Source organism: Oncorhynchus gorbuscha, linkage group LG06 (genome assembly GCF_021184085.1).
Source record: "Oncorhynchus gorbuscha isolate QuinsamMale2020 ecotype Even-year linkage group LG06, OgorEven_v1.0, whole genome shotgun sequence".
Classification (NCBI taxonomy): Eukaryota; Metazoa; Chordata; class Actinopteri; order Salmoniformes; family Salmonidae; genus Oncorhynchus; species Oncorhynchus gorbuscha.
In genome coordinates this window covers 67,857,470-67,871,235 of record NC_060178.1, presented here as the reverse complement: position 1 = coordinate 67,871,235, position 13,766 = coordinate 67,857,470, and the positions used below count along the sequence as shown (strand labels likewise).

The 13,766-nt window shown below is 43.5% G+C and overlaps 1 protein-coding gene across 1 annotated transcript in view; it reads right to left on the bottom strand.

The window, feature by feature from the left end:
- Positions 1-13,766, bottom strand: part of LOC124038258 (SH3 and PX domain-containing protein 2A-like) — a 97,949-nt gene that overhangs the window by 24,113 nt on the left and 60,070 nt on the right. The window contains exon 7 of the mRNA XM_046353891.1: positions 4,881-5,009. Coding sequence (XP_046209847.1) covers positions 4,881-5,009 — 129 coding nt within the window. The remainder of the gene's footprint in view (positions 1-4,880; positions 5,010-13,766) is intronic.

Here is a 13,766-nt window from a genome sequence, read left to right as displayed (position 1 = left end):
ACGTTTCTTTGTTTTGTTTACAGAGAAAATGAATCATAAAAAAAAACGACGATAATTATGTAAGCCATGTGTGTCGTAATTTGGCTCTAGGGTGAAAAGGAAAGTGGTACAGTAAGGATGGATATTCCTTGAAAGGAAAAAGTGGAGCAAGTGAACAGATGTTTGGCTCAGACTTCAAAGTGATAAAGCTTTACTCATATCCCCTCTGCCCCTGTCTCTTTCTAAGAGGAGGGGGGGGGCAAAATAGAGGAACCTATCTGTTGATGAGGGCCTGAGCCCTATTTGTCTCCCCTGCAGTACCTGATGTCTGGAAACACTATATCAGGTTCAGCACTCCGCAGCCTCCATATTACTGTAATCAACAACACATTTATTGCTCAACACAAAAATGCGAACAGGCCAGCAACTTTCGATTTTCTTACTGTGAATGTATACCATATGTACTCATCTAAACTACAACATGCAATGTTTTAACAAAGGATTGAGGTGCCTCAGGCTCTACTGTGCTGCATGTATTTTATTTATAGATATCAAAAGTCTCACATTGAATCAAACAGCCTGTCTTTTAACTGCTACTGAAACACAAGTGTTACTTACTAAAACAAGTTTTTGTGTTTTGGGGTCAGTCTTTGAAATATTAGCCCATGCTACAGATGTGATATGAAGATTACAACCTGTAGCGTGACAAGCATTTCTCTGGGCTTGAGATGATGTGGAATGCTGAGCCTCAGCACTACTGGAGATATCTGATCCCACTGGAAAGCACTGCAGGAGAAACCCCCATTCATTTCAAGTTTCTGTATTTATAAACACTGTATAGAGTACAAAATATATAAAGTTCAATACATTCAATTCCAGTTTTCATAAAATATGGGGACCAATTTCCAGCGATGGTTCTGTTAAGCTTGGGAGGCGAAAAAGTACTAATGTTGACCTAAGGATCAGCCAATGCAGCCCCCTAGAGTGTGAAAGGATCCCCTCTAGAGTGTGAAAGGATCCCCTCTAGAATGTGTGCTGACCTTTCTAAAGCTACGTACTTCTGCAGCCCTATGCTCTAGGCAGCACAGATGGCGTGCGTGGGGCGCCCATAAATGATATTTAACTTGAATTATTATTCCTAAATGAGAGGCACCACACGAATCCGTTGTTTCATGTCCATTGTCTGGCCATAGCATAAGCTTGTTCCCAAATGGTGTTAAACAGCTCCTTATTCACATCTCCTCTTCCTCATGAACACTGATCTACAGTATCTGAGAGGATTTAAGCGCAGAGAGAAATACATGTTGGAAACCCATCGAGTACCTCCTCAACGTATCCATGGTCCATCAAGAATGAAGGGAGACAAGAAAAGAGAGACAAGGAAAATCATTGGGACAGAGCCTTAACATTTAAGCCTAAAATACCGTACAAAGTGTTCCCAGAATTCACCACTGACTGACGCAGGCTATTGGTTTATAGACGAACACGCATGCAGGGTGGTACAGGGGAGCTATGGGGAGCCTGAGGGGCAGACAGACCCAAGCTGCTTCCCTCTCCGACACAGACATTCCTGGAGTTAATTTGTCAAATTACAATTTAAAAAGACGATCTAGGAGTTGAGCGGTGTAAACGTACACTGGTCAGAAGCGATTTAGAGGGATATTATTTGGGTTGGACTGGGCAAGGCTAGCCTAACATTGCCCTTGAGGTGTAGAGTAGTTAGCATACCTCTAGAGGGAAATGTGATGACAAATGTTTTACTCTTCCTATGCATTTCGATAACAAGAAAAGTTCAACTGTAGACAAATAAAAAGGATGGTTCTTAATTGACCCACCTGGTTAAGTAAAGGTTCAAAAGTGGTGTGCTATCTTAGCTTAGCCCTGGTTATCATCTCTATAACACACTGTAAGTTGAGGAGGCATCCTGGAGGATCCATTAAGCCATTATAATGAACCAACCTCTCTGAACCGCTAACTTTGGCAGGAAAGGGCTTTTTCCATATTCCCCCTGACTCTCTCCCTGCCCCACACTCCTCTCCTCTCCGAAGTCAGTGTCTCTCTCTGGCAAGCTCTGACCTAACTCAGTAGTGAAGTTATACAGAGGGATTGCGATCAAACAAATACAAGAAACTGCAAGGGCATCAGGGGTAAAACATTTATGGAACACTGCTTTTGAGTATCCTGAAAAGTGGCAGCTGATTTTCTTGCAACTCTGTGAAAATGACATAACCAAATATATAGATCTTGCCCAATTTCTCTGCCATTGATGAGTCCTGGCAGTGCAGCATTCCTGGCCTTTTACAAGAATTGTATAATATAAATATCAAAATAAAAATACACGTTGCCATTCTGAGTTATGTTTATTTACAAGGTACAGTACCTGATCTAATAACCAGGAACAACCTCTCACCAAAACATGAATTATCATCAGCTATGACACTGACTGAAGGCCAATATGCAAAAGCAGTATCAACAAACCAGTGCAAATGAAAATAATGGTTTGGCCTGGAAAGGGACATGGAAAGCTGAGAAAGCTGAACGTGCCTACATGAACTGACTTAGATTCAAAGCCCCTGTCAGAAGTATATTATCTAATCCAAGGTAAGGAAATGTGCCATTCCTTTAGTGCAATGGGCAACTTTTGCATTAAAATTGTTATCCTTGGGTATGGTAACAGTGAAATCAGTTAGATATTTACATTGTACAAGAAAAGTACATAGAGTTACTTACCAAAATGCTTTCTACATTCAAATTCGAGAACCATCATGGTAAGTAGAGCACAAAATAATAGCTCTTACACCATGCATACACTACACAGTCATAAGGACAAATTCCATTCTAAGCCATGTTCTTCATTGGACAAATGAGAGCTCTGTAAGAGAAGCATAGTACCATATCAACACCATATTCACACCATTTAAAGAATTCCCCAAGTCTCTATAAATACCTGAGCACCTTTTGTCATTTGACAGCAAAGCACTGGAGACATTTAAGCAGTTCTGGGTTCATAAAAAGTACATATCTAACTTCTTCAGCACTGAAAGTCTGAGCTTCAGAAATCAACCTCAGATGCCATAAAATACACAAACTTATTCTGGGAGAGATGGATGCTGAACTAAACGGACTGAAGTATTTTACGCGCACCTGTAATCCTTAGAATTGGCATGAGGCTTAGGACTGATGTCACCCACATTGCAGCTTAGCCTTCTTCCATGCTGTCCAGGAGGTGTCATGGCTTCAGCTAATGCTAACCATGCTGTTGAACACAACAGGCTTCAGCTAATGCTAACCGTTCTGTTGAACACACCAGGCTTCAGCTAATGCTAACCATTCTGATAGACACCACAGGCTTCAGCTAATGCTAACCATTCTGATAAACACTACAGGTTTCAGCTAATGCTAACTGTTATGTTGAACACTACAGGCTTCAGACAGTGCTCTGATGGGTTTTGATTTAGCTACCTCTGCAATACTTGGGAGTCCCCTGCCTACAGTGCTTGAGTTGTTGATGACAAATACCATCTATACAGTACTGGTTGTACACCTATGAATCAGACAGTGATTCAGTTAGACTTGCAGGTGGGTGAAGTCTCTGACCAGTGACATATTTACTCTGTAGTCATCTAAATGTACTGCAGCCTTCAATAGCCCAGTCACCAGCATCATCCATCAAGCTCTATGCTTATTATGGAGGAAAGGACTCAAGTCAAGGCCTCGGGCAGAAGGACTTCAAGGTGTTTGGAAATATGCCTCAAAGTGACTCCCTAGTGGGCTCAAATCCAACTGGACCAAGAAGGAAAAATAAATGGAAGAACTCGACGGTTGGGTAGAGACACTTCAAAGCAGTCTGAGTCAATTGACTCTCTTCCTTTAGGCCTCTATGGCATGGGGTTTTACTCACACCCAATGTGAAACCTAAGTCAAATTGCTTTTCTGATCACTGTTTCCCTCCTCTTTGAAGAACACATGAGTCACATTACTGCTTCACTGTCTGGGAACACCATTTAAGCCAGGACGTCAACCTCTGTTACTGAGCCTGTCTCTTGCTCTAGAGGCTTTGGAGATGGAGATGACAAAACTTCTTATTTCATTCTACTGAAGGGAAAGGAAAACCAGACAGGTTTCCTTATGCTGCGTCAGCTAAAACTGTGGTTCAGTTAATGGTGAGGTGTGTTTGTATGTTATAGCGCAAGAGTTAGTGAGTCTTAACTGGGTCAAAGTGTATAGGCAAAAGTAAACACAGGCATATCAAGTAAGACCATCAACATATGTATACAGGACTTTATAAAGAGTAGACCATTTCATTGATTCTACTGGAGGGCATGATATGCATAACAGTCAACAGACTAAGCTCTGCAAAACATTTATCACCTTTCACTGTGAAAAAGCCAAATTTAATCAATCTCAACAAGGGCCAGATGAAGATTATTTTCAGTTCCTTTTGAGGATCAGCTCCTAGCACTCCATTTTCAGAGGTTAAACAGCTGACTCAGGACCCCGTGCAGCTGGCATATGTAAATCGAGCATGTCTCTCTGTCTTTCCATTAAAGTGAGCTGGATAATTAATATAGGAGTCTGGGAGACATTCCTCCTACAGAAGGCAACATTCTGGCCCCGGCCTAAACCAACAAGGGTAAAAAAAAAACAGGCCTCTCTGAAGGCCAAAGTGAGCCTCCAGGGCTAAGGCACAGTTTGAAAGCTGTGGACATAAAGGGAGAGCAGGGGGGGAAGGGGGAATTATTGGGGATGAAGAAAAGACCATGACCCCAGACTGAGAGGTGAAAATAGGAATTCTCATCTGGATGCTGGCTGGAAAGTATGCATGAATAGGTGTGCATCACTGTGTGTGTGCGTGCGTGTGTGCCTGCATGCATGCGTGTGTGTGTAGGTTGGTCACTCACCACTCTCACTCTTATCGATGACGTCTACCAGTTTGCCGGCCTGCAGGCTGATTTCTGCCGGCTCCTGCTTCTCATAGTTGGCCACCACCATGTACTGCTCCAGTAGCATAGGATCGGCACCATCCAAACCTGGGGTTGATGGGAAAAAACACGCTGTCAGCCAGCTCCCGGTCATGGGTCCGCGAGAGCGACCACCGGGCACCCTCTGCGCCATAGGCCAATTTGTCAGTAGACCTCAGCCAATGAGAACACACGCTGGGCTCTGTGCATTTTCCCAAGAGTCTGGCCATATAGCTGGAGAGTCAAAAAGGAACGCCTATTAAACTGAAAGTCTCCCAAAATACATCAAGCAGTTTGCTGAAGAGAATCCATTCTAAGCTGTCGGGGGGCCTCATCCATAGTCTAAACTTGAGATAGAAAAATAGGAATGGATGGAGAGAAAAAGAGGAAAGCAATAGAGAGAAAGAGTAAGAAAGAGCAGGAGCAGCGGCCGGTTGTCGATAGTGCAGCGGGAGAAAGGAACGGTTTCCCCTGGAAAATAAACAGTCTGTTAAAAAGCCTCCTTCTCCTTGTTGGGGCTGGAGCTGGAGGAAGAGTAGGGGGGGTTGTGTACGCCAATCATAAGAGTCGACACTGAAGGCCTTAAATAGAACCAGATGAGTGGGCTGGAGTTGAGCTCAGGAGGCCGGGCCTCGGCTGCTGTGAAACACTAGAGCACAGGACTTTCATTTAGTATTGCCAATGGAAAGCTTCTTTCCTGGCCTCGCTGGGTTAACCATATTAGCACCAGCAATGACTTAGTTTTGACAATGTTATTCAGCAGGACCATTCCACTGGGCACCGACGTCAGTTAAACATCGAGTCTTGACTTACATTTTGTTTAGTCACGTGAATTCAACGTGAAATAAAAAATAATAATAATGTAATTGGATTAGGTTAAATGTTAGGGTTATGAAGTTCACTTACGTCGATGGCTTTTTTTTAAATGTGGAAACAACGTTGATTTAACCAGTTTTTGTCCAGTGGGGTACATTGATCAAACGTCCAAGAATGTGTCAGTATTATAGATGAGGTGGCTCTTATTAAGCTGTGACCCCAAACATTGCTTTATTTTTTTTTCATACATCTACTGTATCTGTCTTTTGTACAAACTGTGCAGTCCATGTTGCATTACATGGTAGTGATGTTTATGATGTGAATTTCAGAACATAAACCAGTTTGCAAAGAGTAAAGCACACTTAAATATACATGGACTGGTATTGTACAAAAAGCCAAGCCATAACCTCAACATCAAAAGGAAAAAACACAAAGGTCATTGGGGATGTTTCTCATTTTCAAAAACAAAGCACCTGTTGCATGAATTTAAAACAGTAAATAAACTAATTCAACCACCTACCACTGCACACTAAACCTTAAAAAGTCACTCCAAAACATCTCCAGCTGCAGCCTAGAATGAACTGAGACAACCCAGTTTAGCAGCATTACTAACACATGTCAGCTGTACCCTAGAATCAGACACTGCTGAGATGGATTTCACACATTACTGATAGCTCAGACTGGCCACAGAGTTTCGTAAAACGGAGAGGAGAGAAATGATTCACAGATCACAGAAGAACACAGTATATACATACTATGTATCCGGAGTCAAAACCAGGATATCCTTTGGTCTGAATTCCAAGCTGCTTCAATGCTTGCCTGAGTAATAAACTATAAATTAACTGCCAACAGACAGTTCAAGTATATGGATACTAAGATGGAGGATACAGCACAAATGCTCTGTAGTACTCATTGTCAATGTACTGTTTCTCTCTTAGCTGAGATAAATTACAGTATTTAGTGAAAAATAAATTAGTTAGCTGAGTTCCTGTATCACATAATCAAGAGAAATGTCTACAAAACAAATGTTATAAACTAGATGAAGCCAACCATGTCCAAATTAAAACATTATTCAACCTGTGGTAAACTCAGTGTCTGGAACATTGTACAGAGAGCTCTATCTCACAAGATGGAAAATAGCATGATTCCAGTCCAATAAATACTATTAGATAAGAAGAGATTGAGTAAAAAGAGAGGACCTGATGACAGCTGTCAGACTAAAGATGAACATTTACGTAAATTAGGATTATGTTCCCACTATATGCTGAGGGGCAGGTATCACAAATGTCAAAGCACGAATAATTCATCCGGATGAGCTCAGCTTCAATAGCATCCAAAATACTAAACCTGCCAACTAGTAAAGTTAAACCAGTGTGGTTCCTTCTGTGGTTTATGCTGCTTTCTCATTATTTGCACAGGGTTCTTTGCTCACCGCGAGGTTGTGTGCAGAAGCCTTGGAAAGTTAATATTAGTTGAACTTTGAGTGCAGGAGTGCAACCCCTTGCAGTGTGATCCACTTACGGGTGGAAAACAATGACTTGTGCTACACATAAAGTAATGTGAAGCCTGCTTTAGAAATGCAAGGCTTTGGTTTTCCTTTCAGCATAGCTGCCATAGATGAATGCTCAAGATTATACATTCAATGATGCTGAGGCCAAAACTCATCCAATGCATTTTTATAACCTGTTGGGAATGGTCAGAACGATGGTGGGCCACAGAGGCAGATGAATCCCATCGCTTAACACTAGAAATGACAAGGAGATCATTTTGACCCAATATGAATGTAAAATTGCCCCCCCTCCGTCCTTTACTCTTCTTAAATAAGTCTATTTAACACACGAACAGTATGTTGTTAGAATTTATATGACAAACATAATGTGTTACAAGCAGTTCTAAGAGGACAAGAGATGATCCTGAGGTTTCCAAAACACTTACCATTGCCAAATAACTATCAAAATTGATATTTAAAAATATCCACTGTTACATGTACCCCATGCTTGAGCACGCGGCAACAGCTAGCCTACTTTTTTCAATCTTTACAAATGAGATGCCACTGGCTTTGAGTGAAGCCAGAGTGTTTTTGTATGCGGATGACTCAACATTATACACGTCAGCTACTACAGCGACTGAAATGACTGCAACACTTAACAAAGAGCTGCAGTTAGTTTCAGAGTGGGTGGCAAGGAATAAGTTAGCCCTAAATATTTCTAAAACTAAAAGCATTGTATTTGGGAATAAAACATTCACTAAACCCTAAACCTCAACAAAATATTGTAATAACTAATGTGGAAATTGAGCACGTTGAGGTGACTAAACTGCTTGGAGTAACCCTGGATTGTAAAACTGTCATGGTCAAAACATACTGATATACAACAGCAGCTAAGATGGGGAGAAGTATGCCCATAATAAAGTGCTGCTTTATCTACTTAACAACACTATCAACAAGGCAGGTCCTACAGGCCCTAGTTTTGTCGCACCTGAATTACTGTTCAGTCGTGTGGTCAGATGCCACAAAAAGGGACTTACTGTAGGAAAATTACAAGAACAGAACCGGACAGGACAGCACTGCTGGCCATTGGATGAACACGGAGAGCTAACATTAATGACACGCATATCAATCTCTCATGGCTCAAAGTAAAGTGGAAGAGAGATTGACTTCATCATTACTTCTTTTTCTGAGGTGTTGTCAAGCTGAATGTACCGAGCAGTAAATTAAAATACACACATGGAAACCCCACGAGACATACACCCAGAGTTCTCTTCACAGTCCCCAAGTCCAGAACAGACTATGGGAGGCACACAGTACTACATAGAGCCATGACTACATGGAACTCTATTCCACATCAGGTAACTGATGCAGCAGTAGAATCAGATTTAAAAAGCAGGTAAAAATACACCTTATGGAACAGTGGGGACTGTGAAGCAACACAAACATAGGAATAGACACATTCATACACACACGTGATAACATACACACTATACACACTCGTACACATGGATTTGCATTGTAGATATACGGTAGTGAAGTATGGGCCTGAGGGCAAACACTTAGTGTGTTTTGAATTCTGAAATGAATGTATTGTAATGTTTTTTTTTAAATTGTATAACTAACTTTATGTTGCCTAATGTTGCCTTAGCGGCAGCTAATGGGGATCCATAATATGGAACAGCAAGAACTGTGAAGAAACAAACATAGGCACACACACACACACACACACACACACACACACACACACACACACACACACACACACACACACACACACACACACACACACACACACACACACACACACACACACACACACACACACACACACACACACACACACACACACACACACACACACAAGATAACATACAGTTGAAGTTGGAAGTTTACATACACCTTGGCCCAATTACATTTAAACTCAGTTTATCACAATTCCTGACATTTAATCCAAGAAAAAATTCCCTGTCTTAGGTCAGTTAGGATCACCACCTTACTTTAAGTGTATGTAAATTTCCGACGTTAACTGTACATATCTGTATTCCCAGTTATGTGAAATCCATAGATCAGGGCCTAATGAATTTATTTAAATTGACTGATTTCCTTACATGAACTTGAACTCAGTAAAATCGTTGAAATTGACGAATGTTGATTTTATATTTTCGTTCATTGTAGTTTAAAACTTTCCATTTTCACATACTGAAAAGGTGTCATGCATATTGCATTTTTTCTGCTACTGATTGATTTTGGAAGCACATTCCCATATCTAATCGAAAGCTGCTATCAATGACGAAATGAGTATGACGTCCAGGCATTTTTAAGTATACTCAATTGTCAAAATGTCACATACTATACAAAAAAATAGTTGCATACTCAAACGGCCTACTGTTTAGGATGTGTTATGCAGGTGAATGAGGACCCAAAAGCGACTTAACAGAAACAAGTTTATTCAAGTCCAAACAGAAAACGACAAATCCTGAATCCTTAACAGGAAATGTCCAAACGGGGAATAACAGAAATCCTCTAGTCTGTAGAGGGGAATAACAGGAGAAGCGGCCACAGACTGCAGGTCGCTTCGGGTAGGCGCAGGCCGTAGCTGACAGAGACACCTGCTCACACGCAGCATCTGATGAAGGCAAAAACATGACAGGACGGAACGAGTACACAGGCTGTGGACAGACTGAGACACAGCAAGTGCAGGAACAGGACCAGGAGAGATGCGGTGGCTGGGGACAGACTGAGACACAGCAAGGGCAGGAGAGATGCGGTGGCTGGGTACAGACTGAGACCCAGCAAGGCCAGGAGCAGAAGCAGGAAGAAAGTTACCGGACTTAGTCTGCGCGCAGTCCGAACAAGCAGCCACGAAACGGCGCGTGTCACGCTCCTGAGTAGGCCACCAAAAACGCTGGCGAATAGAAGCAAGCGTACCCCGAACGCCGGGGTGGCAAGCTAACTGGGCAGAGTGAGCCCACTGAAGAACGGCCAGACGAGTAGAAACGGGAAAGAAAAGAAGGTTCCTAGGACAAGCACGCGGTGACGGAGTGTGAGTGAGTGCTTGCTTTACCTGTCTCTCAATTCCCCAGACATTCAACCCGACAACACGCCCCTCAGGGAGAATTCCCTCGGGGTCGGTAGAGGCTACAGAAGAACTGAAGAGACGGGATAAAGCATCAGGCTTGGTGTTCTTAGTGCCCGAACGATAAGAAATAACGAACTCGAAATGAGCGAAATACAGCGCCCAACGAGCCTGACGCGCATTAAGTCGTTTGGCAGAACGGATGTACTCAAGGTTCTTATGGTCAGTCCAAACGACAAAAGGAACAGTCGCCCCCTCCAACCACTGTCGCCATTCGCCTAGGGCTAAACGGATGGCGAGCAGTTCGCGGTTAGCCACATCATAGTTACGTTCCGACGGCGACAGGCGATGAGAAAAATACGCGCAAGGGTGGACCTTATCGTCAGTATGGGAGCGCTGGGACAGAATGGCTCCCACGCCCACCTCTGACGCGTCTACCTCGACAATGAACTGTTTAGTGACGTCAGGTGTAACAAGGATAGGAGCGGATGTTAAACACTTCTTGAGGAGATCAGTACAACAATCATACGACCGGTGAGGAGGAAGGTAGCTCAGGGAGGTGGCTCTGGACCGACCACCCATGAAATGTATGCACACATGACTGTAAGTCGCAGATAAAAGCGTCTGCTAAATGATATATATAAGGGAGGTGGCTCTCCGACAAGACCTGTCATGATATTCCTCCGGCAATCCTGTGAAGAGGGAAGAGGGAGCAGAAGAAACAGGAGGAAAAGCAGACATTAAACATTTCACATGACAAGAAACGTTCCAGGAAAGGATAGAATTACTAGACCAATCAAAAGAAGGATTATGACACACTAGCCAGGGATGACCCAAAACAACAGGTGTAAAAGGTGAACGAAAAATCAAAAAAGAAATGGTCTCACTATGGTTACCAGATACTGTGAGGGTTAAAGGTAGTGTTTCACATAATATACTGGGGAGAGGACTACCATCCAAGGCGAACATGGCCGTGGGCTCCCCTAACTGTCTGAGAGGAATGTCATGTTCCCGAGCCCAGGCTTCGTCCATAAAACAGCCCTCCGCCCCAGAGTCTATTAATGCACTGCAGGAAGCTGCCGAACCGGTCCAGCGTAGACGGACCGGCAAGGTAGTACAGGAACTTGACGGAGAGGACAGAGTAGTAGCGCTTATCAGTAGCCCTCTGCTTACTGATGAGCTCTGGCCTTTAACTGGACATGAAATGACAAAATGACCAGCGGAACCGCAATAGAGACAGAGGCGGTTGGTGATTCTCCGTTCCCTCTCCTTAGTCGAGATGCGAATACCCCCCAGCTGCATGGGCTCAACACCTGAGTCAGTGGGGAAAGATGGTAGTGTCGGGGAGAGGGGGGACACAGTTAACGCGAGCTCTCTTCCATGAGCTCGGTGACGAAGATCTACCCGTCGTTCTATGCGAATAGCGAGTTCAATCAAAGAATCCACGCTGGATGGAACCTCCCGGGAGAGAATCTCATCCTTAACATTAGCGTGGAGTCCCTCCAGAAAACGAGCGAGCAACGCCTGCTCGTTCCAGTTACTGGAGGCAGCAAGAGTGCGAAACTCTATAGAGTAATCCGTTATGGATCGATTACCTTGACATAGGGAAGACAGGGACCAGGAAGCTTCTTTCCCAAAAACAGAACGATCAAAAACCCGTATCATCTCCTCCTTAAAGTTCTGATACTGGTTAGTACACTCAGCCCTTGCCTCCCAGATAGCCGTGCCCCACTCCCAAGCCCGTCCAGTAAGGAGAGATATGACGTAGGCGATACGAGCAATACCCCTGGAGTACGTGTGGGGCTGGAGAGAGAACACTATATCACACTGGGTAAGGAACGAGCGACATTCAGTGGGCTCCCCAGAGTAGCACGGTGGGTTATTAATTCTGGGCTCCGGAGACCCGGAAGCCCAGGAGGTAACCGGTGGATCGAGGCGGAGATTGTGAATCTCCTCCGAGAGGCCGGAGACTTGGGCGGCCAGGGTCTCAACGGCATGTCGAGCAGCAGACAATTCCTGTTCGTGTCTGCCTAGCATCGCTCCCTGGAACTCGACAGCAGAGTAGAGAGAATCCGTAGTCGCTGGGTCCATTCTTGGTCGGGTCCTTCTGTTATGCAGGTGAATGAGGACCCAAAAGCGACTTAACAGTAACAGAGTTTATTCAAGTCCAAACAGAAAACTACAAATCCTGAATCCTTAACAGGAAATGTCCAAACGGGGAATAACAGAAATCCTCTAGTCTGTAGAGGGGAATAACAGGAGAAGTGGCCACAGACTGCAGGTCGCTTCGGGTAGGCGCAGGCCGTAGCTGACAGAGACACCTGCTCACACGCAGCATCTGATGAAGGCAAAAACACGACAGGACGGAACGAGTACACAGGCGAACAGCAAACATCAAACAAGGATCCGACAAGGACAGAAGCGGAAACAGAGGGAGAAATAGGGACTCTAATCAGAGGGCAAAATAGGGGACAGGTGTGAAAGAGTAAACGAGGTAGTTAGGAGAATGAGGAACAGCTGGGAGCAGGAACGGAACGATAGAGAGAGAGAGAGAGAGAGAGAGAGAGAGAGAGAGAGAGAGAGAGAGAGAGAGAGAGAGAGAGAGAGAGAGAGAGAGAGAGAGAGAGAGAGAGAGAGAGAGGGAAAGAACCTAATAAGACCAGCAGGGGGAAACGAATAGAAGAGAAAGCACAGGGACAAGACATGACAATCTATGACAAAACATGACAGGATGCAAATATGGGTATTCAGACACGGCCAGTGTAACTTCACAAAGACAAAAATAGGTTCATATGATAATGTACAGTATATTGAGTAAAATATACTTAATATCATAAAGGTACATTTGAAGTCGGAAGTTTACATACACTTAGGTTGGAGCCATTACAACTCGTTTTTCAACCAATTCACAAATTTCTTGTTAACAAACTATAGTTTTGGCAAGTTGGTTAGGACAACTACTTTGTGCATGACACAAGTCATTTTTACAACAATTGTTTACAGACAGATTATTTCACTTATAATTCACTTTATCAGAATTCCAGTGGGTCAGAAGTTTACATACACTAAGTTGACTGTGCCTTTAAACAACAGAAAATTATGTCTTGGCTTTAGAAGCTTCTAATAGGCTAATTGACATAATTTGAGTCAAATGGAGGTGTACCTGTGGATGTATTTCAAGGCCTACCTTCAAACTCAGTGCCTCTTTGCTTGACATCATGGGAAAATCAAAATAAATCAGCCAAGATCTCAGAAAGAAAATTGCAGACCTCGACAAATCCTTGGGAGCAATTTCCAAACGTCTGAAGGTACCACGTTCATCTGTACAAACAATAGTACGCAAGTATAAACACCATGCAGCAGCCATCATGCCACTCAGGAAGGAGATGCATTCTGTCTCCTAGAGATGAACGTACTTTGGTGTGAGAAGTGCAAATCAATCCCA